We start from the raw sequence: 27,277 nt of genomic DNA on the forward strand, positions 1-27,277 counted from the left end.
CGACCTTGAGAGCCTTGAAAGGCGCCTATATAAAATAAATGAATTATTATTATTATTATTATTATAAAAGGTACTAATTTATGTTTTAAATATAATAATATAATACAAATTCCATTCTTGTTGTTACAATTGTTGTGATTATATAATATAATCTTTTCATTGTATTTTTAAACTATAACCCCCCCATTGTGTTTTCTTTGTCTTTCAGATGCAATGCAATACGTTTTCTGGGATCAGTCAATACAATATTAAAAATAAAAAAGGAAATGTCTCAGTTAAAGGTAGGGTAGGTAAGTTTGAGAAACCGGCTCGAGATCGCTAGAATTTGAAAATACACAACCGGAGAAAATCTGCCACTTCCTTACAGAGCCCCTCCTCCAACACACACGAATGCGCACATGACCAATGAGGGCACGAGATAAGTTTGTGCACAGATGGAAGGCTGACAGGCAGGTAGGCCATCCAGTTATTTTAGCCGGGCCGGCTAAAATAATTGGTCGTGCTTTTTACAGTACTACGGCTTCCACAGATGATATTTTTTTATGGATTTTTTGTCAAAGCACTTAAGATATTCATTGCTATCGGGATGTTAAGAGCATTCCATGGAATATAACAAAAAGTGTATCTCGAGCCGGTTTCTCAAACTTACCTACCTCACCTTTAAGCTTCTAAGGTTTTAAGGTTGATGTTGGCAGTTCAAGTGCCAGGAAATAAAATGTTGACATCTTGACATTGAGAAGAATAAAGTTGAAATGTTGTGAATCAATTTTGAACTTTGGAAAATAAATAATACTCGTAGCGTTAGCACGTACACAGAAAGTTTACATTTATTCTTGACACTTCAGATTCATCTATGTCATGGAGAAAAACAAAATTCCCTGGCCCCTAGTACTCACAACAGAATAGTATAGAAGGCCAAAGAAAATGTAATATTGGAAACCGAAACAGAACTAGAGGAGCAAAGACTTTTACTACAATTTTACCCACACTCTTTATCTTGAAAACGTCAATACTTTGAACGGTTTTTAAGCATATATGATTCTGAAATGCTAACGTTAATCATTAAAGATAAAAGCACTTGTTATGATAATGTAACATCTTACTTTTCTTCCTGGTTTTGTCAATTTTGTTGACCTTCGTAGTTTCCCCGCTTTCACTATTCATGCTAAGCTAACTTGTAGCATGCTCCACCTATTGATGTTTCTGGTGGCTGCCTGCCTCAGTTTCTCAGGAATACATAACACACAGAGACATACACTGACTCACATACTAGCTAACCTTGGTAGGAGTCTGATTGGAATAATGACTAATGTATAATGATTCACTGGAAAGCAGTTGGAATTCATTTTAGTAGGTTTTGACAAGTCTAAAAAAAGTCTAGAGCCTTGCTAGCAGTTCTGTGAAGCTCATTGCTTTAAGCTAAATGATAATGTCAACAGGCTTACATGCATTAAGTGACAAGGCTGATATTTAGCATATATAGCATAGGCTATTCTGGTGTGATTTATGTATTAGTTGTGTTTGTTAGCATGTTAACATTTACAATTAGCTCAAGGTATAACTGAGGCTGATGGGAATGTCATCAGTTTTGCAGGTACATTTTTAATCTAATATGGTGCTTCAGGGATAGTCCGAGGACTAAGAATGACAATTAATCCTGAGAAGGTCATTTCCAATATAGGCTACTATGACATTTAACCCAATACGACAAAAGTCACCTCAAAAATAGATAAATAAGAAAAAACAACATTTATGACACTTAAAGAGTTTTGTTTGAATTGAACCTTTCCTTTAGGATTTTGTGATTCATGTGGCTAGAAGTAAAAATCAAACGTAAGACTACTGGTGCAACAACGTTTAGTAGTCTTCTAACAATTTTTTGGCAACATGTACAAACTCAAAAACGAACGAGTTGGGTATTTACTGACGTATTTAATGTTGTACAACAAAACGTAGCATATAGCCCTCCATTAGAATTTGTCATCTGGGAGCTACTGTATAATGCCCATACACATGTTGTACAAATTCATATTTATATTTTGAAATTTACTTTATTAGTAAACCTTTAGAAAATGTAATGACATACCATCTATTAAAAGATGTTTCAGTCTGGACAGATGTGGTTGATGTTGTCATCCCATGAGCAAAGTTGCTCCAAGGGACCATCTTTACACTGCATGTACAGTAAACTATGATTTTTGAATACATTTCACCTGCTGAACACAAAGGGGTTGAGCAGAATGACACTACAGAGCATTTGTCATTATAATTAACCAAACTAAAGTAGAGGCCGCCCACTATCTGTGTCCGCAGCAGCTACAATACTGGAGCTGCTGGATGTCGTGGCTGGATATGGGTGAGTAATGGCTGATATGCTTCATAATTTCCAGCTTATCTGCACCGTCATATGAAGCCGCTGCTGTCTGTATACAAAGTGAACTTAATGAGAGATGCTGTTTAGCGGCCACAGCCGGTGTACCTCTAATAATAACAGTGAGTGGCACACAAAAGACCTTCACATGCCCACATCTCATTTTCTCAACCAGTTATAAATACTAATGAGAAAAACATTTTGAAAAGGTCAGCCTACAAACCGGTGCTGCTTCTCATTATGTACCAGATATATTTCTGGTCATATCCACAAAACAATTAGTAACTCACACCGAATTAACCAAATATGACTCCAGACAGCCTTTTAGAAAGGGCATATATGTCCAAAATTAGAAACATTGATTTATGTGCACTTTACTTTTTAGTACACTTTGTGTGAACGGACGTAACCTTGGAGGGAACTGACAGAAATATGGTCACAGCAGACGGATTGTGAGTACAAGAGAGCGGGGAAGAGGTGGCCAGCTTTGGGAAGAAAAGGGGAGGGAGGGTGAGAAAGAGATTTATCGATCTTGGAAAGAGCTCAAAGACATGTCCCAATTCAGTGATTCAGAGATTTGGCTCACAGTCAGCAAGGTCGAGCTGGTGCTACTGCTGGTCAGAAGAATATGAAAGAGGACAGGAAGTCTTATATACCTCCAAACTTTTCTCTGAATTGGTACTTCAGGACTTACTTTGAACTGGTAATAAAACACTCTCAATTTTAAATTGATGCCTTTATACGACATTGGTACACAAGACCATCAGTGAGAACATTGGCTTTTTCTATATGGTTCTCCTAATTCTTGTCATTGGTCAAATATGGCCCTTTAGTTTAACAGTTTATCCCAACGGCCATGTACTGGTATGACCCTGATAGTTGATTTGGCTTGCCCAACACATTCTAAAAACAACCTCTTCTTCAGATGATAACAGGACAAAGCTGACGCACAGTGAGAGCAATCTATCCTTGCTAGGAACAGAACTTGCTTTGACTAGTTATCAAATGTTGATTATTCTCTTAGGAATAGGTACATATTTAGGAGTGAGCAAGAGAACTTCAGAATTGGTTGGGCAGGAGCTGTATCACTTCGTTGCTGCAGCAAATGTCTTTGTCAATTCTCCGGCCGTGACTTCCAATAAACCTTCAGTGTCTGATATTAGTTGGAGCTCTTCAGTGTTCTCCTTGTGTTTCGAGTCCATCGGTTTTATCACAGGTGCCCAGCCCAATTTTGGTGAAATTAAATGCAATCCTACAGGATTACCAGAAACTTCTTCCGCTAAGACTTGCAGCGAGGCCTCAGGCAGTGAATAGCCCGCAACAGACAGACCCAGATCTAACTTTGCTGTCACCTTTGACCGACAACGGCTAAAATAGTATGAATAAAATCATGCGAAAATGTTATGCAATGCATCAAGCTTAATCAAACTATAAACAATGTATATTTACAGACGATGTGTCATGACAAGCACAGTTTTTAATTGTCTCAAAAAATGTGTTAGCATATCCAGATAGACTTTTCCTCAAAAATCTTCATTGGGTGAACAGCAAAAATGACCACATTGGTGCCGAATATGTCACAACTTCATAAACACAGACACAACCACAGTGTAACAAGCCCAGCGAATCAAGGAACCAAACTGACCAGCACACAGTATGCAACACTTACTAACAGAAAGCAGAGATCTTCGGAAAGGCGGAGCATGAAACACCACAGAGATTATACTAATATACAGTCCAAGTTTTGAAAAGGGCTGCACTGTGCCAAATTCTTATCTGAAAATACATGTTTTGGTCTTAAAAGCAGCAACAGAGCAAAACATACTTTCAGGCATGGAACATTTTCTCAGTTCACAGGAAGTAGCAAACCGGAACAGAAGAGTAGTGCTATGTCGATGATGTATTTTACTGATGTCACAATACATGATTGCATCTGTTTCCCATTGGGGTGGTGGATAAGTGCAATGCTGCTTTGTGCAGCCATGTTCCCACACAGTTTGGTTTTGAGTCCGTAATTAGATACAGTATACGGAGAACGCCCCTTAGTGTTCAACACCAGAAAATACATGTCGTACAGATTGATAGAACTGCAACTGCTGCACAATTTTCCCTGTCCGGTGTAACAGAAAAAGCATCTGGAGCATTACTGACTGATAACTGCAAATAAATTAAATAGGGAATTATTGTACTTTCATTTAAAATCAATTTGAGAAGTGTAGGCTTTGCTAATCATACATTTAGGCAAATAACATTACTAAAACTTACAATGTGGTAAACTATCTCCATTAGTTAATGGTTCAATATACAATGTCAATTTTCAAAAATGTGACTTCCAACATACAGTAGTGAAGCAACTGAATTGAATGAAATAGCCTGTTAACTCATTCGCTAATACCACAGGAAGTTAGCATTTGATGCTAACATGTGGCATACAGTGTGTGCGGCCTGTCCAAAAACTGTTGCAAAAGTTCCCATTTTTCATTGTTCTTGAAGTTAACTTCCTGACCAGAAAAGATCTGAAGGAGTTATTTTGCAAACACATTGGGAATTACGGAGGTTTCAAAATGGTTTTACTTTCTGGCGACTTGCATATTTACAGAGATAAATGTGGCACCGAGGCATAAGAGCGCCACTACACCGCCATCTCATCCCCTAAGCAGTCCGGTAGACTTTCTGCGTTCAGCACGTTTAAGAGACGAGCAGCACCGTCAGCCCCCCCCACTGCATCCCCCTGCCCCAAACTGTCCCGGTCATCACTCTCATCTGTGTTCGACTCATACTCTGACCCGATACCCGACTCCCTGAACCGGAGCAGCTCCAGAGCTCCCAGGACCTGTTCCCCCAGCGGCGAGTAGTCGTCCGGGCCTCCGTCGCTGGGGGTCTCCCCCGAGTCCTGGACCTGCTCCTGGCTGTCCGGCTGGCGGGAGGAGAAGCGGAAGCACTCAAGGCGAACTCCACTGCCGGGGAACCCCAGAGGGCTGGTGTCGGTGCACAGGGTGCCAGGAGAGCAGGGCCCGGGGAGGGAGGAGAACCAGGGGCTGTCAATAATCTGGACCTGGGATTGAGCTGCAAAAGAGCCCATCGATAAAGAAGAGCTGGGTGGTTTGGTGCGGAAAGTGATCTCCAGAAGACTGTCCTGGGAGCCCACTGAGGAAGGGGGACAAATATAAAATTAAGAATGTGTAAGATGAAACTACTTTTTTTTTTGGCTGATAACTTTCAGAAGTTTATCTCATTACGTACGGGATATTATTGTATCTCATACGTCGAAAATAAACAAAAAAACACTAGAAAAATAATACATCCAATATTTTCCGCAAATGATCCTTTTTAAACTTTGCCTCTCAGGGCTTCCATACAGAACAAAGCAGAGCGAGATTTAGTAGTTATCGCGTTAACAGAGATACAAGACATGAGAAGTGAGGTTTGAGCCAAGATGAGGAGATTACACGGACAGGGATAAAGTCTGTGCTGACAGGATTTAATAATTCATGACTATAAGGTAGCATATTGCCACTGGCTAAGTGCAGTAAAGAGAGAGCAGAGAGCAGTATCGAACCCGCTGAGAGCGCTGCCATTGGATAATTAATTGCGTGCCAGAAGTGGATGAAAAAGGGGCCATGACGACAGGAAGGAAGCAGGGATTGAAAGTGGGAATAGGGAGGATTTTATGACAGAAATGATTGAGAGGGGAACAGTAATAGAGAAATATTTGATGCATCCAAACTAAATATTAGAGTAAAAATGTCCACTCACTAGATGTTAAGTGGCCTGCAGCTTTGAGCTCCAGCTCCTGTATCTGTTTGACCAGCAGGGAGATGTGTTGCAGCAGGTCGGTGTTCTGCAGCAGCAGCCTCTGCACCCTGGCCTGCGTTTCAGTCCGCGCACACACCTCCCCCGACAGCTGGTCCTGCAGTAGATGGACCTGGACGGGCCAAAGCTCATATCGTTAAGAACATACATACCATCCTGTCAAGAGGAAACCTGCTTATTAAATTCCACAGTGGTTCAGAAGTTTGGATTTGACTCTGCCTTTTTCAGACAGTATTGGCTTCAAGGAAAGTCTCTCGTTTCTCCAGAGGGCATATTAGACGAGACAGGCTGGAAGCGGCACATCAGCATTATGAATGAACTTCTGTCAGGAGATCGGCCGATGTAAAAAAGCAAACTCTGAAAAATTGTTTTCTTTCAGATGTTCAAAGACCTTTAAACCACAGCTCGGGCATTTTTTATCTAAAGTTAAACTTTTCAAAAGTCTAAGTGGTGGTTTTAGAGGAATGAAGGGTGAGAATTTAATCACCCAAAATGTCTCGCCACATCCTATTTAGCGCTGATTGAAAATGGAAGAAGCACATCACGTCACAACATTTATTAATTATCCTGATGAAGGGATTTTGATCTGCATCTTTACGTCATTTGACATTTGAATTGTTCATTGGACTTAAAAACAAACATGCTCATAACATTATTTTAAATAGATTCTCGTCTATGATCAATATGTTTTTAGCCAGACAACAATGCTCCCAGTGTGGCAATGTCACGGTGATGGTCCTTGACATTATTTAATGTCAACATTTGCAAAAATGAATTTATGTAAAACTTTAAAGAGGCCCTATTATCCTCTCAATCACAACAGAGCCGGCCAGCTAACCAATCAGAGCAGACTGGGCTCTGGTTTCAGACAGAGGGTGAAAGGAGGTGCTGCAGCACAGGCAGTATGAGAAAAATAAAGAGCTTTTTGAACATTAAAGCATGGAGACATGTCACAGTAAAGGAATAAAATACAAATATGAACCTGAAAATGAGCAATCTAGTTGGCCCAATATGAAAATGTGTATTTAAAAAACGTAATTTATTTTTACATATATTTAAACCTATTTGAGTTGTGACTATATTTTAAGACTTTTGCCTTTAAACTCAACGCTAAAATACACATTTCCTCATTCATCTGCCTGTATGTATGTGAATAAGTCTTACGATGACTAAATTGTTTCCCCATGGAAACCACATAAACTGCAGCGAAGATATGATTTGATTGGTTTCTGAACTGCCTGAACTGTACACCTTTACACCAGTAGAGAACAGACGGATCAATGAAGAGAAGTCTGTTACCAACATCAGCTTCAAAGTGTCATTATCCGGTGCAGACGCAATGCGCCAGGCGACAGCTGCTCGCTGTCTGAAAACACCTTGAATCTTGTTGATCTATATTGGGGTCCAATATGTTCTATGCTATAAATCAGGCTATGAATGATTCATAAACATCCTCCTATGTAAAAACCTCCAGAATATAGATTAGGAATGAAACCTGCTGTTTGGTGTATGTAAATGCTACTGAATTGGATAGTTATAGCTCAGACTTTGAGAAAAAACTTATTTTGAAAAAACCCCACTTAAATCATAAATAAATCAAAGACACTAGTGAATAAGTTAAAGGTGGGGTAGGTACGTTTTAGAAACCGGCTCGAGATACACTTTTTGTTATATTCCATGAAATGCTCTTAACATCCCGATAGCAATGAATATCTTAAGTGCTTTGACAAAAAATCCATAAAAAAATGTCATCTGTGGAAGCCGTAGTACTGTAAAAAGTACGACCAATCATTTTAGCCGGCCCGGCTAAAATAACTGGATGGCCTACCTGCCTGTCAGCCTTCCATCTGTGCACAAACTTATCTCGTGCCCTCATTGGTCATGTGCGCATTCGTGTGTGTTGGAGGAGGGGCTCTGTAAGGAAGTGGCAGATTTTCTCCGGTTGTGTATTTTCAAATTCTAGCACACTCGAGCTGGTTTCTCCAAAATTACCTACCCCACCTTTAATAAGTATAAAATACATTGTAACTGATAGCAACCATTAAACATCTTCAATTGATTATTGATATTTAGGGAATCATTTAATTACACATCTTCTGAAATGTTTTGTTTTCAAAATTGAAAAAACATGTTTCACCTGTATTATCTGGCCTGAATTTAGATAAAAGGCTAGATTAAATAAGAATTTAACAAACTGTAAGCACTTGAAAGGTAGTTACATGCCATAGCTGTGGTTCTACGGGGAACAAGACTGGCCCTCATACCTGCTCTGAGGCAGCCAGCGCCTGCTGCTCCTGCTGACGCAGCTGTTTCTGCAGCAGATGGACCTGGTGCTCCGAGAAGCAGGGGGCCTCCTCTGCAGACAGAACCGACACAGAGGCTCCGAGGAGGGGGGAGCTCAGCAGGAGAGACGGGTCATCTGACACCTGCAACAGATAGCCCAGTTAATGGGGCCTAACTTCTTCTAACGCCCTAAAAAAAAGAAAGGAACAACAAACTACATTTTCAAAACCGTGATGGTGATATCAAAGGAAAAACTTGATGGCTAATTTAAACCTTAACAACAAGGGTTTGTTCTTAAATGACGGGGTGACGGAGCGCACTCTGGCTAAAACCGGACCCTATGTAAACTCATAGACTTGCCATTCATGTGCAGCTATTGTGTAAAAGTACATTTTTAGCCATACTATTTAACAAGACATTTAGCTAGCTAACTAGTATACATTTTCTCCAACTCCTTCCATTAGCTTTAGCCAATTTTTTCTAACTAAAGTTTTTCATTTACATGTTCGTTAATTGATATTGAACAACGCTCTCATTACGTGCAGAGCGTCAAATTGGAAGAGTAAAATAATCTAGCATATTAGCACTTGATAATAATATAATAATAATGATGTAACTCAAAAACATATCAAAGCAGGAGTACAAATAGTTGTGGATAGTTTGTACAGTAGATGTGAAAAAAGTTAAGTGTTGAGTAATATAGCCAAGGATCCTAAATAATTGAGTAACAGTGGAAAGTAAACCATCATGAAAGATTGTGTGTAACACTTCAAAGACGTGGTTTAAAGTTTCTCAGCCAATCTAAGATCCCTGGGGAGGAGAAAGAGACTGCAAAGAGACCGCCAGCAGCATAAATAAGTTTCATTCTGACGGAAAAAGTCCACCAGATGTCATCATTACTGCATGATCTTCACCCTTCCAGAAGACACTCCATGTGATAAAGGCTTAAACCTGCTTCGTTCATTCAATGCTACGTTAGCAAGTGATATGATTTATTCTGACATTTTCCCCAAATAACTTCCAAAATCTGGGTGTCTTTGTGTCTGGATGAATGCTGGTGAGGGGGACTGGCAAAAATGTTTAAAAGTGTTATGATCAATGCTATATCTATTATGTCAAGCTGCTTAAATAAATAATAAATAAAGAAGGAATTGTTTTTCACACCAAATGAAGATGAATGAAGACACAGTGGTTTGTTTAGCGAGGCTGCTGTTGATTGATGATCTTGTATTTCTGCCTGCTCATGTGATACATTTCCATTTGAATTACAGGTGAAGAGCTTGTGATGTTGAGAGGCTGACACACAGGGGTGGAAGTTACATTACTCTTGTTATTGTAATAATGTAGTGTTTTTGTAAAGGCTAAACTTCTCAGACTATTTTTAAATATCATGAGGGTGATTTTTGCTTTAACAAATTAAACGAACTAGTAGTCTAACTATGTCCCTAAGCATCTCCATTACTTCCTGTCTGAGATATTGCAGGGACAGACGTAGGTCAACTTTGACCACCAACACCTTACTAGTGCATCCTTAAGTCCAAGTGGAGGTTTGCGCCAAATTTGACAAAAGATCCTCTACAAGCTTTCCTGAGATAACACAGCCTGAAAAAACATTATGCCTCACCAGCCAAATGTTTTCATTCATACCAAACAGATGCATGCTGGGTAAGGCTAACAGGCTAAATGCTAAAAATGCGATTGTTGGATCTTCTTGGAAATTCCGCGTTTCTCAGATGCTGTTTGACTGCCGTGAAGGTTTGCTCAGCTTGTTTCTTTGATAACTCTACGTTCAGGTATAACATCTTTTATTTGGTTAAAATACTGTCGAAACGACCAAGATCTAAAAGTTGGTTTTAAAACAGTATAAAAAATCAATTTATGACTTCTGTCTGGCAGGCAACCACAACCAGACAATGCATGCCATTATAGGTGACCAAATGGAAGGGGACGTACCTTGAATCAAAATACAGAATGATCTGGTTTTGACAATTGTTGGAAACATTTAGCAGGGGTTTTTCTAGAAACATATAGAGAGCCTAAGTCCCTCCCTTTCCGGTGGTCCACCATGGGACCTTATTTCGGAAAAAATATGTATCGTAGTCAATGGCGAGAGAGAAATCATTTTTTTGATCCCGTTTGAATTTTGCCATGAATTACACATTATGATGTTTGTCAATTACATTTTTTTATTTCCAAGTCAAGAAAGTCACAGTTTGTCGTAAAACTGTTGAAATATAAGACTGAAAATACGCAACTAGAAAGACCACAAATCCAAGCGTAAGTGATGTCATAACTCGTTTAACACTCACCAAAACCTTGTACAGCCGGTCCCGCATGCTGGCTCTTACGGAACCGACTTACTTCCCTTTTGTGTAATAGCAGCTCTCAACATGCCCAGACGTGTAATGATTTTCAATGATGTTCAATGATTTTCAATGATTTTCATTCTGAAAGAAAGAGATGAAATGTGCCAATGTGACGGCCATCTTGGTGTTGGTGACGTGTATTGTGCGAGACCAGAGATGTAGTTCATTGAGCGGTTTCACACAAAAAGAAGTGTTACTTCACAGTTTTACAACAATTTTTTTGTCACATCATACAGTATGTGTAATTCATGGCACAATTCAAAGAGGATCGAAAAATAATTTCCCTCTCGCCATTGACTACCATACATATTTTTTCCAAAATAAGGTCCCATGGGTCGAAAGTAGAAGGGCGGGACTTAGCCTCTCTATGAGGGCGCTAACGTCCCTGCCGGCCAAAATTACAGCCCCGCCCACCTCAAACAACAAACAAATCCTCCTTCTTTACTTCCTCTACAGAAAAAAGGACAGTCAAAGAAACAATCTAATTCAGAAATCACTGTTTCAGTGCAAGCCTGCTGCCTGCCACCCGTCCACCGGCAGACCGAACGGACATCGATCCCCTATTTATCCAGAGCTCCGTAAAAACAAAGCTGTCTATGTCGTCTGAAGGTCTATTTGACAAGATTTATTTCATATTCTTGGAGTAATTATTCAGTTTTTGATGAACAGAAATATTGTTTTCTGGCATTACTTTAAAATGTTATGGGGAAAATCTGCATTTTGGTATGAGGGCGCATGCCGAAAGTAAGAGGGCGTTTAGACAAAACCCTGTTTAGGGAAACGTAAACAACAAAATCAAAAATATAGCTCTTAGACATTTGACTTTTAGGGAAATGTTACCTATTAAACATTCAAATAGCGGGTTACTTTGATTGATGATGTACAACACACGCATGACAAATCAGTCATATTGTACATGTTAGTCCCATCATGCTCAAGAAATCTCAAGAGTACAGTCATTAAATCTAATTGTTAGGAGGGCTTACTAATGGGGATTTAATCAGTGGAATCAATACAGGTTGAATGGGCTGGCTGCTGTCCATTCGGGAATCATGACTCACACAATGATGTTAGAGTGCTCCTGTGGGAAAAGGCATGAAGGCAAGGCTTAGCCGTCTTATACCTGAGATGGGAGATCAATATGGTGGGGTCTTTTGTCCTTAATGCCTAAATGTGAAGGACACTTGACCTTCAAATCACACACAAGGGAGGGAGAAATCGTGACATCAGACATGAAATACTGCTGTTTGAGTTGCAGGGTTGCATTCACTATTAGAGCACATTTTCTCGGGCTCACATATAACTCGATGTAATATCCATTTAATATAAACCAATTAACTCCTCGCCAGCACAACACTATAAAGCTGAGAGTGCCACAGAGGCGCAGTTGGAAAATGAGCTGACAAATATCAGAGAGCATTGCACCGCTTGTTCAACAGGATTAATGGAGCGAAGCTTGAAAGCCACGCTATGTTTTCATTAATAAACCATATGATCACATGAATAATGAAGAGCTTGGTCGACTGTTTTTTCACAAACAAGCCTTAAAGACGCCGTTGGCTCACTCCCATCATCATCAGTGCCATTTTCTGATCTTCACACAGCTCCTTATGAGGCCAAAATGTCCACACTTTCTCTGTGAGCCTGGCAGAATATTCATGTTAATGCAACAGGGAGAAGGAGATTGATCTTATCAGTTGTTTGTGTCATACTGTATGGGGGAAGCAGTTCAGTAGCAAGACCTTAGGTATTGCATTTTAGCAAACGAAAGAAGCAATTGGTCAATTAATTGAGTAGGCGATCGACAGAAATAGATGAACATTTAGAGGGATAATACAGTGATTCAGCAGTTATCCTGACTTTCAGTGACTAGAAAGGGCCACACTCCAAAATAAACTGGATCGTACATTTCCCATAACCCCCAACCTAATAAGCGTCTTTCATTAGACCCTCTTTAACCCTTACCCTTTTTTTTTTATTTAGATTATGGGCAATTTGTCTTATTTAATTTAAACTTTACCATTAACTATTAGTGTATGTACAGCTCATGTTTTCTGCTAATCTAACATTAGCACTCAACCTGCCAATGCAGTTTGTTGCCTCTCAAATACGTTTTGTTTTTAGTCTTCTATGAACATTTATATAAGATTTATGGCATTTTGACTGTAGGTCGAACAAAACAAGTAATTTGTAAAGAGCCTTTTTCACTATCCTCCTACACTTTCTTAATTTATTTATTGTAAAAAAGAAAAATAATCGTTTAATTGTGAAAAAGATAGCAGCATTCCACTATTTAATTTAAGATTTTGTATAATATTATTATATTTTCCATGTACATAGTTTACTTACTTATTTACGCCAGCAAGAACACTGTAGCTATTAGATATTATATTAGATATTAGATAATAAAGTGTTTGTATTGAATCAGGTTAATAATAATAATTGTTGATGTGAATGTGTGGGTGGCCATGCTACACGTTAGCTGCTGTTTCACAGAGAGTGGAACCATATTAGTAGATGACACATTGCAGGCTTGTCTTCCCCTCTGCAGGTTTTACATGACCTCCCGTGTTTCTAATGGAGTGATAAATTGCAGGGCTTTGTATGACATGATCATGATCTTCTGCACTTTACCTTCCCATCATTACTGAGGGCCTCGTCCTTTTTGCTCTTCTCCAGGTCTGACGAGGAGACACATTCAATGCTCTCCTCTGTAGTGGCTTCAAGGTCGGTCTCCTCCGACAATGCAAACCTCTTCTTTGCTGCAGAGAGACCAGATACATATAAAGGGGAATCTTTAATGCAGTTTTGAGCTTTATAGTTTGCAATATATCTAGCGGCAATGACAGCAGCAGCAGCAGGCGAAGAGCTGGCAGAAGCCCACACACACAAGCAAGGGCTTTGATCAATGGCTGGCCAGATTTACTAAAACATATCTGCAGCCAGAGTGGATGCTGAAAAAAAAGAAAATCAGCAGTGGTGGATAATGACATCTTTTCTCCAAGAGGTATGGGGAGGAGGAGGATAGAGAGGAAGAGAAGGCCTGGAGTGTATGAGGAGTAGAAAGGAGATTGAGTTTCTGTGTGGGACAGAAAGAGAACGACGGAAAAGTATTTGTTGATGCAATTTTGTGTGCATGTGAGTCACCTGGCAACGCCTCCGACTCCTCCGCCTTGCCCTCCTCATCCTCCTGGTCATCGCTTTTCTGCTGCTGGGTCAGCTGGTGACACACATCGAACGCCTGACCCACGGTGCGCACGATCCTCATGGCCTGGGACTGGAAGGGAGGACACAGTGAGATAGTGTGTGTGTGTGTGTGTGTGTGTGTGTGTGTGTGTGTGTGTGTGTGTGTGTGTGTGTGTGTGTGTGTGTGTGTGTGTGTGTGTGTGTGTGTGTGTGTGTGTGTGTGTGTGTGTGTGTTGAGAGCAGAGGCGGGTTAAGCAGCTGTGAGGCACAGCAAGGATAGAATCAGAAATGAGAGGGCGCAGTAGGGGGGGATGGGGGGAATGAGGTGCCAGAAGAGTTGCACAGGAAGTGGTTAGATCAGTGGTTCTCAAACGTTTTCTGTCAGGCCCCCCCTTTGGAGAAAAAAAAAAGTTGGGCCCCCCCAACACAAATAGTCACGTAATGGGCCAAGTTAACATTTATTAAAATACATCAATATGAACGTGAGCATTCCTTTAAAAAAAATAAAAAAATCAGTGATAATAAAACAATGCTCCATAAGTCTGTGTGCTCAAAAAAAAAAAATACATAATACAATTGTGCAATCCCTTTGCTAGAACAATGAGTTATAATACTTTGCCACTTTGCAATCTGTGCAAAAAAATGAAAAGAAAGAAAATGCTGATATTTGGTAAAAAGGTGTCTTATCATTAGTGGCTGCAATGAGCCTGTTTTGCACTGCACATTTCTTCAAAACGGGGTTGCAGGCTCAGTGGCGGAGCCAGAGATTTCTTTTGGGGGTGCTGTGGGGTAGCTTGACGTTTCATAGAGGGTGCTCAAACATGTAGGGTTTCCCATTAATGTACCGGGCGCGACAGTGGAATTTTCTACTGTAACAATCCCCACGCACATACACAGTGTACCCGCGACAGTTACAATGAAGGCTCGATAATCAGCTCACGGCATATAGGTGTAAGCAGGGGTAATGTGCTATTTTTATAAGTGGGGAGTGGACCTAACATTGGGGGGTCCGGGGGCAAGCTCCCCCGGGAAGGATTTTTTTTTAAATATTGAAGTTGAAAGCATCAATCTGGTGCACTTTGAGAACAAAATGAAGAGATCTATGGACTGTTTTTCATGTATTCTCTTATTTTTTTATAACTATAATGATCATATAAATCATGACCAAAACGTTTGAGACCCGGCCACTAACTCGCTAGCACCAGAAGTTAACAACAACGATCTCCGGTACCGGCGCGCTCTCTCTCTCTCTCTCTCTCGCTCGCGCACGCACACAAAATGGCTCGTTCCACACACACAGAGCCGAGCTTGAATGAAACACAGAGACCCAGACGTACTTGTACTGTACTGTATCATATTATTTTTGAATCAATAATCTTTTTTTTTTTTCAAAACCATTTTTCCTCCTGATCTCTCGAGCCTGTCATGCCTCTGCGCCCCCCCCCCACTTTGAGAAACACTGGGTTAGATGAACATGTGTGTGTTGGAGCACACGTAAATAGAAAGAAGATGAGAAATAGAAGAAGGATGAAAATGGGAGCAAGTGGAAATGAAGGCAGGGGGAATCATGAGGGGAGATAGAGACCAATTTAAAGTCAGAAGATATCACAGAGCTTCACCTGCCCGTCCTTGTCTATCTGCTCTGCACACATTCGCCTGTCATAGTGAAGGATTGGTCGATTTCAGAGGCATGCAAGTAGACTTGAATGCATAGGAAGTAAAATAAAGTGTTTTGTTATTTCAGGAGGCTCAGTACGTGAGTCAGTCATCAGGTCAATAAAAAGGAAAAGTTTAATTTACAGTAACTCAAAAATGAGCAAACTGTTCTTTTAAAGGGGACATATCATTCTTGATTTTAGGTGATATAGTATTTTGGGTTTCTAGTTTATATTGTTTATCTGCTTTATTTTTTCCAAAAACACAATGTTTTTATCATACTGTCTGTTTGAATATACCTGTATTCACCATCTGTCTGAAACGCTTTGTTTTAGCGCCTGTCTCTTTAACCTGTTCCACTCTGAGCCTGTTTTTCAGGTCTCAGGCTCGAAAATGACATTCCCAGAACAAATGACCATATCTTCCCTTCTAAAAGGGTTAAATTAATAATCTTTGTTCTCAAAGTAATGATAAACCTGTGAGTTGGATGTAGAAGTGTCAGAATCAATATGGATGTTTTTTATTTTAAAGAAAATTCAGATTTTACATAGTAAAAAACTGTAAATTATAGTGTCCGTCCAAAAATTATTTTTTACAGATAGTGAAAACTACCCTTGGATGATGGGTTAGTAGACTAAAAGCTTTAGGAATCCAAAGTACAACATATAATAAGTACCCTGTATCAAGATTGATGCAAAACAAGTGAAATTTGACCTTTTTAGAGAGATTTAGCCAAAAACTGGGCCATCTGGGGTCATTTGGGTGGATTTGACCTATCTCTGGCCCCCCTTGCTCGATTTGGTTGGTTGACATACCCTTGTGACCGTTAGAGCCAATAGAATCGAAGGGGGAGGCTCCCACCCAGACACGTTGTAAAGAAAAAATGTGGTTGCTTCGCGTGTGGAAAACGAAACCAAACTGGAGGAATGTCTCCTTCTGGAGTTTGGAAACTAAAACGCAGTTGTATTGCTTATGGATTATCAGAAATAATTTCAAAGAAGGCACAGACACATAGGATGAACCTATGGATTAACTGCAGCATCGTTTTTTTATCGTTTTAATGCCATTGAAGACCACTTTTGACCAAGGTAAGCCATATTTACGTGTTTAGCTTCTTAGCTCCACATGTGATGATGTACGCTTTCGTTTAGAGCGTCGCGAATGTTTATCACTGAGTGTTGAGGAGGGCACCGGTAGATTCAGTGTCTCCACGACACCAAAAAAGAGTGGTTGGTTGTGCATCTAGGATAAGTAATAAGGGAGTTAGAGTGAGTTTAGTTGCCTTAGTATGTTACGTTTTTTTCGCTTGAGGCTAATTCAGAGGCTGAGTGCTAGCAATGTGGGGTTTTTTTGAAAAAAAAATTAAAAAGATCAGTTAGCTGAGTTTCTTCCCGTTACATGGATATAACACATTCATAGTTTTATTCAATATTAAGATTCCTTAGACGTTGTTTCCTGCAAATGACGCGTTTATCCGCCCGGTACCGGGGGGAAGGTGTGAAACAGGTTAAGAGCGCCTCCCGGAAAACTTCTGTCTGCTCTGATTGGCTTGCAAGAAATAATGTAGTGCACTTTCGTTGGTAGGTCCATGGGTGTATTAAGAGAACTGGAAACGAATGTAGGGGGAAAATAACTTGGCTTAGCACATTTTACAACTTCCTCATTCCTTTTGAATTGTTAGAACTGGGTCTTAATGTATTTTAGAGCTTAATGGAATGGTCGATTGACGGATAATTTTGATGATTAATTCGAGACTTTAACTAGTTTCAGCTTCTCTATTGCAAATATGTGCCTTACTTTGTCTAATGTGAGAATAAATCAATATGGGCCTGTTGGTCATACGCTATTATGATGTTGCACCTTGAACTTGTATGGAATTGTAGACATGAATCAATAATGAAAATAATTGTAAGTTGGAGCCCTATTGCTTTTAAACGTCCTCCATAGATAATCAATATTGTTATCACATAATGTAAACAATTGATTGTACTGGCTCAAAAGAGGTTATTATCAGTGTTTCCCAAGTTGAACACACAGGAAATAAAATTCAATGCGGCTTTTTGAGACAGTTGCAGTTATTTTCTTAATTTTTCTAAAGCCCTAATATGCAGTCATGTGGCAGCCTCCTAACTCCTCTATATTGAATAGTGGCAGAACCGAGGGTTGAAATAAACGTGTTATTGTCGTCTGCCTCTGGAGGCCGATCCTGCCTGAGGCATTCAGTCAATAAGTCAAGGAAAGTCAAGCCTGAAAGCAGTTCAATCAAGTGAAAAGGCGTAAAAAATAACACCGCAATAGAGTCATGAAATTGATTTATGGAATTAAAGTAGGCTCCATAGAATTACATTTTGTTTGCAGTCCCTGTATACCCTGGATTGTTTGTTCATTTATACACAATGCTGTTAAAAAGTGAAGAAAAACAGCTCTTTCACTTTAAATTCTGTTATAATGCACGTATTATATATATATATTATATTCTTGTTGTACTTACTTGGTTGTACATTTTTTATATTTATATTTTAAGGTTAACGTTTTTTTATTGTATAATGCATTTTAAAATATTGTTCAAAAATGTTATATTATTTGTTCCTTTGTCCCTCTGTTAACAATTTCATTCCTCTATTGTTTTTACATTTGCCCCATTATACAAATTCCTTGTATGTGTAAACCTACTTGGCGATACACCTGTTTCTGACAAAACTTCTCATTTATAATAACTCAAAAATTAGCAAACTGCTTCTTTAAAGGGGACACATCGTGCTTATTTTCAGGTTCATAGTCTTTTGGGTTTCTACTACAACATGCTTTATTTAAAAAATAATGTGTTTCATATTGTCGGTCTGAATATACCTGTATTCACCTTTTGTCTGAAACGCTTAGTTTTAGCGGCTGTTTGTTTAAGACCCCATACTGAAAAAGAACAATCTTGTGTTTATTTCTTTAGGAAGTTCCATGGATGCAGAGGGAAAATTACTCCGGATTTGTAGTTAGGCATTTCCTAACTTTTAGCACCAAAGGACTTCTCAAGAGTCCTTACTGGGTCGTTAAATTCGCAAAGAAAATAGGAAAAGATCTGCTGATTTACATACATCTCTTTTCAATAGAAGCCAATGGGAAGGAATCTTTCGAACATTTTCTATAAAGCCAGACTCACTTATTGGGGGCTAGGGTAGTATTCACGATATACAGTTTCTGATGTTTCTCTCCCAAGGCCAAACACAAAAGTCTCTGACATCTGAGCCCAGCTGTGACAAAAATAAATCAAATCTCCTCCTATCAGCGGCTCCATCTCCTCCTACTTGAAGCGCACATGCTTGCTGCACCCAGATAAGGCTCCATGGCCCCCGGGGCTGTAGTCAGGCACCACTTGCCGTGTCCCTGACGCTGTAGTGGGTGTTTGTTCGGCATTGGTGAAAATGTCTCCAAGCACCGAGTGTAAACAGCCCCTCTTCTTTTCTCTTCCCACCAGAATGATTAGTATTCAGCTTCACTAAGTCACTGTCAGTCTGGTATCCATGGTGAGGGTAATGGAGTCCACCTCACTGATGCTCTGTCTTTTACGTCAGCTCGATATGCCCATATGAGCACATTCATAAGCATTTAAGCACATGAGGGGTCTATCAGTCAGATTCATGCGGGGTCCAACAGGACAATACATCACCCAGACACAGCCATAATGTCATCATTAGCAGTTATGCGCACAGCACGGTGCTGAAAACAAAAAGGAATGATTGACTTGCTGTGTATACTGGAAGGATAAAGCTGGAGATCTTCTGCACTTTCAACAAAATCCATGATAATACCAAAACCAACAATGTGTTTGTCCATCTCTTAATACTTCCCAACTTCCACGGCCTGTCCTCTTCCTTCCCCCTGAATACGTACATTTTTAAAGGAATAGTTTGACATTTAAAATATTATTTAGATTTCTTGATGAGTTACAGGACAACATTGACACCTTTACGTTTTCACGTTACAGGTTAGCTTAGCTTAGTACAAAGAATGGTAGCAGTGTGAGACCTGTAGCTTTTCCAAAATGTGACAAACCCTACTACAAGTATGCCCTTAGCTAACTAGCTATAATATAAAGGGGCTATTGGCCACGGTCAGAGCATATCTAGGAGAAAGACTCTGGGCCAGGGTTGCGTGCTTATGGCTCTCAACATGGCTCCATTAGCCAACTGCTGTCTGTCAGTCAGCAGGATTAGGGAATAACTAATGTTCTGATTTGTGTGACAGTTGGAGGAAGGGTGAAGCATGGGCTGAGGAAGAACCCATTACATTTTGGAGTGGCTCTAAATCACAGGGAGGATTCACAATGTATGGGTTACTTTTTGTTAACATTGCCAGATTAGCGCAGTACTCGTGTAGGAATGATTGTGAAAAGTTGCTAAAGATTCAAGTCAGAACGACAACTCGAAAAATAGATATCAATGGTATGTTTACAGGCTCAATGCAATTAATACCACATGTCATCTTTGTAGCGTCCATGTTGTTTCAACAGTACGATTTAAAGCTAATACAAAAAACGAAGTCAGAAGTCCTTATAATAAACAAACCAAAGTTAGAAGAACGCCAATGTTGTTACCAAAAGACAACTTAGATCTCATAAACAAGTTGGAGAAACGACTTTCAACTCTGAAAGAAATGTGAAAGAGGTCATTTGAACGCACCATTATCCATGGCGGAGTTGTCCTTGTGTTGCATAATGGATTAGAGTACATAATATATATCGGCTATAATGCAATACAAGTTGAATTTAGCACCGCAACACCATCGTCAAAGGTTTATGATTGGAGGCAAATTATGAATTTGACAGAACGTGTCATAATGACCAATGTCAGTTCTTACATTACACTACATTGGCTTACGAAGCACCTCTACACCGTTGGCCATGCCTACGGAAGCAATTCAGGGTTCTGTATTTTGCTCAAGGACACTTTGACATCTTGACTGCAAGGCTAGGGATCGAACCACTGACCAGAGCCAAATCACACCGGTTTAGACTTGTACACTGGACCACACCATCAAAGAAGAAATCGGCTAGAAACTCCATAAGCTTCAGCTACACAGACAAATACTCGAAGCATCAATTGATTGAACAGTTACACTTACTTTCCTCTTTGACTTGAACACATTGCAGCGGAAAATGTTGCTCTGTCCTTCTCTGGCGATATAACTGAAGATCTTCAAGTCTTGGGCGTCATGTGAGACATAGAAGATCCTGTTAAAAGCAAGATGACAGACAACATTTCAATGAGTTGGTTACAAATTGCTTAGTTTTTTTAATTTGATTTGAACACCTACCTGTAGATGGGATCCTGTGTCACCATGACTGTATTCTCATCCCATGACCACCCTTTTCTCTGTCCCAACACAAAAACACATTGACGGTTAAAAAACGAATATTTTCAAAAAAACGAAAAGGAGTATTTTAAAAGTCACAAGACTGACCTTCCTCTTTTTGCGCAAGATGACTTTGACATAATCAGTGGACACGACAATGTTGACCTTCTTTTTCTTTATATTCTTCAGTTTGAATTCATACTGCAAAGGAAAAACGACATTTAAATTAACATTCCAGTTTGGAATTGAATATTATACAAGGTGTGACACACAGGCCCGCTGAAGGTAAAGCTCTTTACACAAGATAAAGGCTATATTGGAACAGAGGGGAAGGGATCATGCAGAGAGGAAGATATTTTTGACAATCTTCTTCTCCTGGGAAATGTGAGATTGAGTAAACACTGTCAGATTCTTGTCCCTGGGAGCGGTTTAAGCTTTCAAAGGCAGCGTTCCCAGAGGGAGGCAGAATGTGTGGGACACTTTCATCCCTCTCCTTGATTAACCCTAGAGCGCGAACTCCTCTGCAAGCTCAGACTCAAACATGTAAGGGCCCAGTGATCTAAGAACCACATGGATTTTTGCGAAATAACGCGCCATGCTTTGAAAACACAGCGTCCAACATCAGATGATTAATTGATCAAGTGGAGTTCTGTGAAATGTGTCTGAAACGAACTGCCGCCCGCTCGGTATTGGATATTCTATGTCATCTTTCTTTGGTTTGTGTAAAAATAACAACCTGCTGCCGTCTTGGAACTCTCTTTTCATTCGTATATTGACATTTCAAAATAAAATGTCACAGAAAGTAAAGAAAAGGCGCAGAATTTGGTGATGTCGATAAGGACAATAATGAGAGGTAGTGAAATTCCTAAAAAATGAATAATTTTGATAACATTTTTTAAATTCAACCACTGATGTTTGTCAATATCTAGTAAGATAAGGTAAGCTAAGGTAAGGTAAGGTTAGGTATACAATGTAGGACATTATACTCATTAAACAACAACTTTATTCTTGTTATATTCCTTTTCTATTCTAAGTCCAGTGGTCTTTAAATGAATTTGTATACATTTTGAATCATTACGTGAATAGGTTCTATACTGCAGGGACAATTAAAGCAATACCTCCCCAAAAAATGACACCGACATTCACATAGGAGTGAATCATTTCGACGTGGTTCTGGCAGGAAAGCATGAAATGTGAAAAATTCATCTACAGGAGAGTAATTGAAAATCATTTGAAAGTAATACAGAATGCCAGAGAGCCTTAATGCATTACATTCTCAGTCATTTATTTATTTGTAATTATCTCCCAGCGCATGAATTTCTGTTTAGGTTTAAATAGAAAAAGACAGTTCCGCCATAAAAATGTCCTTAAAATGCAGGAAATGTGAGTTTGACATTTCAAATGTTGACGTGTCTCCCCCAATATTGAAGCGAAACCTCTACTGTACGTCCTTGAGAAAAACGATTATCGTAACCGACAGCGTGCCTCATTAGAATCTCCATTGGTCCCTTATTCCTCATTCGCTCTCATCTGGTTCATCCGTCTTATTGTTGTGTGGGAGGATTCCTCCGTTGTAGTTGCCCAGGTGAAGGACACGACTCCCACAATGTGTGTCGCAGGCTAATGCAAACACATGCAAAGTGCGGACCATTCGTCTTTCTGCTGTCAGAGGGCGATGACGTGGAAAACAGAAGGTTCAAGGTTCTTTATTTTGTCATACGAACATAGCTACAGAGTAATTATGCCGATTAAAATCTTGTGTCACAGGCTTCTCCAACAGTGCAACACAATAACACAGATAAACAGAAAAATATAGTGCAAGTAAATAGTAAATACAAAAAGAAAAATAGTTTAAAAAAGTGAAATAGTGAAATAGTGCAATAAGAGTCTATATGCAAGTTATTGGAATGATATATTAGAGAAATAGAGAAATAATTACTAAGTAGCAGATGAATGTTATGGATGTTGTTTCAGCAGTTCAGTTGTTTAGCAGTCTTATTGCCTGTGGTATGAAACTGTCTCTGAATCTGGTGGTTTTAGTCCGGATGCTGCGAAGAAGGTGTTCATGTTACATTTTCATGCATCATCCTCAGTCCCCAAGCACAACTAATGCTCTACAGGTAGTGACAACTCTCCTGTCATTCTCCCTCTAAGCTGCTGTGAGTTAGTTAGCTTTGAATATTAGTTTGTCTCCCAAGAAGCAGAGAGTATTAATAACTGCGCCAATGCAGCGCTCATAAAGAGCCCAGACTCTTTTAAACACATGCTTTAAAATGTAATCTCACCCACTTTAAATATCACATTGCTGTTGTATTTGCATTTACATACTTATTTAGTCTTTTAATGCGGTTTTATTTATTATTTTCCGTAAATGTATTTGTTTTTCTTGCCAAAATCCATTTTGCAAACTAAGTTTTCAGAGCAGAGCTGCCTTAGAAAGAGACATTTCATTAAAACATGTTTCTTCACGGCTAGATGAAAAAGATAAATTACAAAGATTTTGCCACTAAGGATGGGAAGATAGGGGGTTTATAACAGATCTTGAAAAATAAACATTTAACTTGATAAATCTGTCTAGCTCCCTATCATGGTTAAGAACTGTTGACAATCAATTAAAGGGGCCCTATTATGCTTTTTGGAGTTTCCCTTTCCTGTAGTGTGTTATAAAGGTTTTTGTGCATGTAAATGGTCTGCAAAGGATAAAATCCCAAAGTTCCCTCCAGAGGGAGTGTCTCTCCCACACACTGCTTGGGAACGCCTCCATTGGACTCCTTTGTTTACTTTTGTTACATAGTGACATCACTATGTAACACTCACACTTCTATTGGCTAGTGCTCCAACACAGTGTACATGATAGGGTAAGCTTATATCTCTAAATGGTTCACTAATCACAGCAGAGCCGGCCAGCTAACCAATCAGAGCAGTTTCAAATTAAGAGGTGCTGCAGCACAGGCAGTATGAGTAAAATAAAGACCTTTTTGAACATTAAAGAATGGAGACATGTCACAGTAGAGGTACAAAATACAAATATAAAACCTTAAAACATTTGCATAATAGGGTCCCTTTAAGATATTTTCATAATTTTTTTTGAAATTATGTCATTCAACACAAGTTTAAGTGCCTTTTTTTAGACTTTTAAGCGCATTTTGATGGTTATCTGGATGATATTGTAATTATTGTGGGTGGAATGCTCATAACAAGTTATTTTAATTCATCCCATCATGCCCATTGTGTGGTTTTTCTTTCCACATTTGTATCAAAAGCTTCTTTCTGAGAAATTTGATAAAAATCTGACATTTAGAAATCTTCGAGATTCCAATCCGGAAATCTGTTTTTGAGTCAGGAAATGAAGCATTATAGCTTCTCTAAATCTTTCCCGGTACAATCAAATGGCCATTATACTGCACTGTACACGAGGGATCAGGATTAAGTGCGTCCGGGGTGTCACTGGGGTTGGGAGCGACCTCTGACCGACTCAATTACTCTAGTGTTGGATTAGATCCAACAGCTGACAAGCAGCTAAGTCCCCTCCTCTGAAACATGATGTGTAATACGTGGCCTTGTCTGGCCTAAAAGAAGGGCTCGAGAGCTGTTGTTTTTTCCCTTGAACAGTATCACATATAAACCTGCACGCATTACCTCTCCTCAGACATAAAATCCCTGAGAATCCTGCCGTGATTTAAACCGCTCCTGACAGCCCACTGAATCTGCCGAGTGTGGAGTTTTACGCAGACTGGTGATTTGTGTGTAAAGAGGATGTTGAAGAGAGTAGGGAGCACAAGGAGAGACATAAAACACAGGGGAAAAAAGAGTTAATGTGTGTGCACCGGCATCAATCCTAATGTGTTGGGACTGCTTGACAAGGGTCAAGATCAGTGGCGGGGTTCAGAGTCACATATATTTCTTACTCTGATTCTCCTCATCGCAGCGACGATTTCCATCCGGCTGCCGGGGCGACCCACCTCCAGACTGCCGATGTACTGAACAGTGTAAGAAAGAGGTTTTAGGATTGGTAGTTGGGCTGGCAGATTGGTGATGACCATTGTAGTTGACTGCTTGTTCATAATTCTCTTTAATAATCCTTAAGGCTGCAACTAGCTATTCATGTTATTGATGAATATCCTATTGATTACTTTCTCGATGAATCATTGATTTGGTCTATAAAAAGTCAGAAAGATTGTGGAAAAACGTCAGTACGTTTTCCGAAAAGAATAGATATATTATTTTGTCAACAGATCAAAAGATATTCAATTTACTGCAGCCCCAGTTCTCCAGTTATAGGTTTTTCAATATATAAGGGAAATAAACAGTCAGTATACATCAATATACAAAGAAAGAAACACATCTCAATGCAAGCAAGGTAAAAAAGATGAAACAAATCTAAATTGGGCCCAACATTCAATCGATTAATCGAGAGAATAATTGTCAGACTAATAGTCAAAAAACAATAGATACACTTTATTTGCAGCTCCAGTTGTGAACTTATGGATTTGTCTAAAAAAGGGGGGAATGAATAATGCCTCGGACATCAAGTCATCAGTTAAGGAAACACATCTCAATGCAATCAAGGTCAAATATTATAAATATTTTAAGCCAACATCTAATCGAGACAATAATTGTTAGACAAATGGTCAAACAAACAATAAAATAAACTTTATTTGCAGCCCCAGTGCTGAACCTATGTAAATAAGTTAGTAAATACAAAATAAAAATGTGTTTGACTCAACATCTAATCGGTTAATCTAGAAAATAATCGACAAACTAATAACAAAAATAAAAAACTCCAAAAATGAATCAGAGAAATAAATTATGTCAGCATACATCAAGCTATCAGCTATATCTCTATGCAAATATGGTGAATTAAAATCAATGGCAAACATTTCAAAGTCACACAAAGTGGATAAAATATCTCAAGTATTATAATGTACTTTTGAACACAGAATAAACCCATGGATGGAAATATCATTGACTCAGTATCAGTGGGATGTCATCTCAACGCTGCACACACACACACACACACACACACACACACACACACACACACACACACACACACACACACACACACACACACACACACACACACACACACACACACACACACACACACACACACACACACACACACACACACACACACACACGCGCTGCCACACAGAAAGTATCTGTTGCAGATCTCCTTACCTTTGCCTCGAAGCACACCCCATGCTTAAACACCTCGTCGTTGTGCATGGGGATCCTCAAATCGTGCGCGTCATCCACTAAATTGTACTTGGTTACCCCTGGCATCGCTCTGATGATCGCTGCCTCGCCTCCGACTCCCGTTTTACGACAGCGCTAGAGCACCTGCAGATATGCGCATCTCCTCCGGCGCTGACTGTCCCCCGCACTGTCCCCTCCGTCACTCCGGAGGTCATCCGGGTGGATCGGCACGCAATCGGCGCGTTTTTTTGATTCAATTAAGGCGCTGATCGGTGATGACCCCTTCACGGTCTGAGGCAGCACAGCAAACACACCGCCTCCGAGGTCCCTGTGACGCACGGATCTCAACACCTGATTGTTTTTTCCTCGAGGCACCGCGGCACCAAACTGGCACTAATTTATTATAGCGAGCGATTCATATTCAGCTGCAGCGCGCGTCTATTAGCCGGTAAACCGGGTGTGTGAGGACTAACAGATGAAGACAGAGTGTGGTTGTGAGGAGGACTCTATCAGCACACAAACTGGGTGTTTGTGGGACACCTAGTGGCTTCACAGGGAACAACCCCTAACTGACTGCTGGGGGATTTACTTAAACTCATTCATTCTAAAAATAAATCCTAAAAGTACAAGATGAAAAAGGATTATCGGCACTGTGATATCCTGGAATATATATTTTATAACTTCTTATATTACTCTGATTCATGACTGATGGTTGAAATGATTCACAATCTTGCTCCTCCTCCTGTTAGAACAGGGGTGCCAATATCTTTTTTTCCATTAAGAGATAAAGCAGAAAGTTAAAGGTGGGGTAGGTAAGTTTGAGAAACCGGCTCGAGATACACTTTTTGTTATATTCCATGGAATGCTCTTAACATCCCGATAGCAATGAATATCTTAAGTGCTTTGACAAAAAATCCATAAAAAAATGTCATCTGTGGAAGCCGTAATACTGTAAAAAGCACGACCAATCATTTTAGCCGGCCCGGCTAAAGTAACTGGATGGCCTACCTGCCTGTCAGCCTTCCATCTGTGCACAAACTTACAGTATCTCGTG

The 27,277-nt window shown here is 39.7% G+C and overlaps 1 protein-coding gene across 1 annotated transcript; it reads right to left on the bottom strand.

The window, feature by feature from the left end:
- Positions 1–3,828: 3,828 nt before the first annotated feature.
- On the bottom strand, positions 3,829–26,573 carry LOC117488843 (carboxyl-terminal PDZ ligand of neuronal nitric oxide synthase protein-like). Its single transcript, XM_034137983.1, has 10 exons — positions 26,206–26,573; positions 24,930–25,001; positions 21,130–21,222; positions 20,983–21,041; positions 20,791–20,899; positions 13,981–14,110; positions 13,468–13,595; positions 8,449–8,610; positions 6,128–6,296; positions 3,829–5,518 (listed from the first exon to the last, which is right to left on the bottom strand). The coding sequence occupies exons 1-10, from the start codon at positions 26,308–26,310 to the stop codon at positions 5,004–5,006; spliced, it is 1,542 nt and encodes a 513-aa protein (XP_033993874.1). The 5' UTR covers positions 26,311–26,573; the 3' UTR covers positions 3,829–5,003.
- Between the last annotated feature and the right edge of the window lie 704 nt (positions 26,574–27,277).

This window comes from Trematomus bernacchii, unplaced genomic scaffold (genome assembly GCF_902827165.1).
Source record: "Trematomus bernacchii unplaced genomic scaffold, fTreBer1.1, whole genome shotgun sequence".
NCBI lineage: Eukaryota > Metazoa > Chordata > Actinopteri > Perciformes > Nototheniidae > Trematomus > Trematomus bernacchii.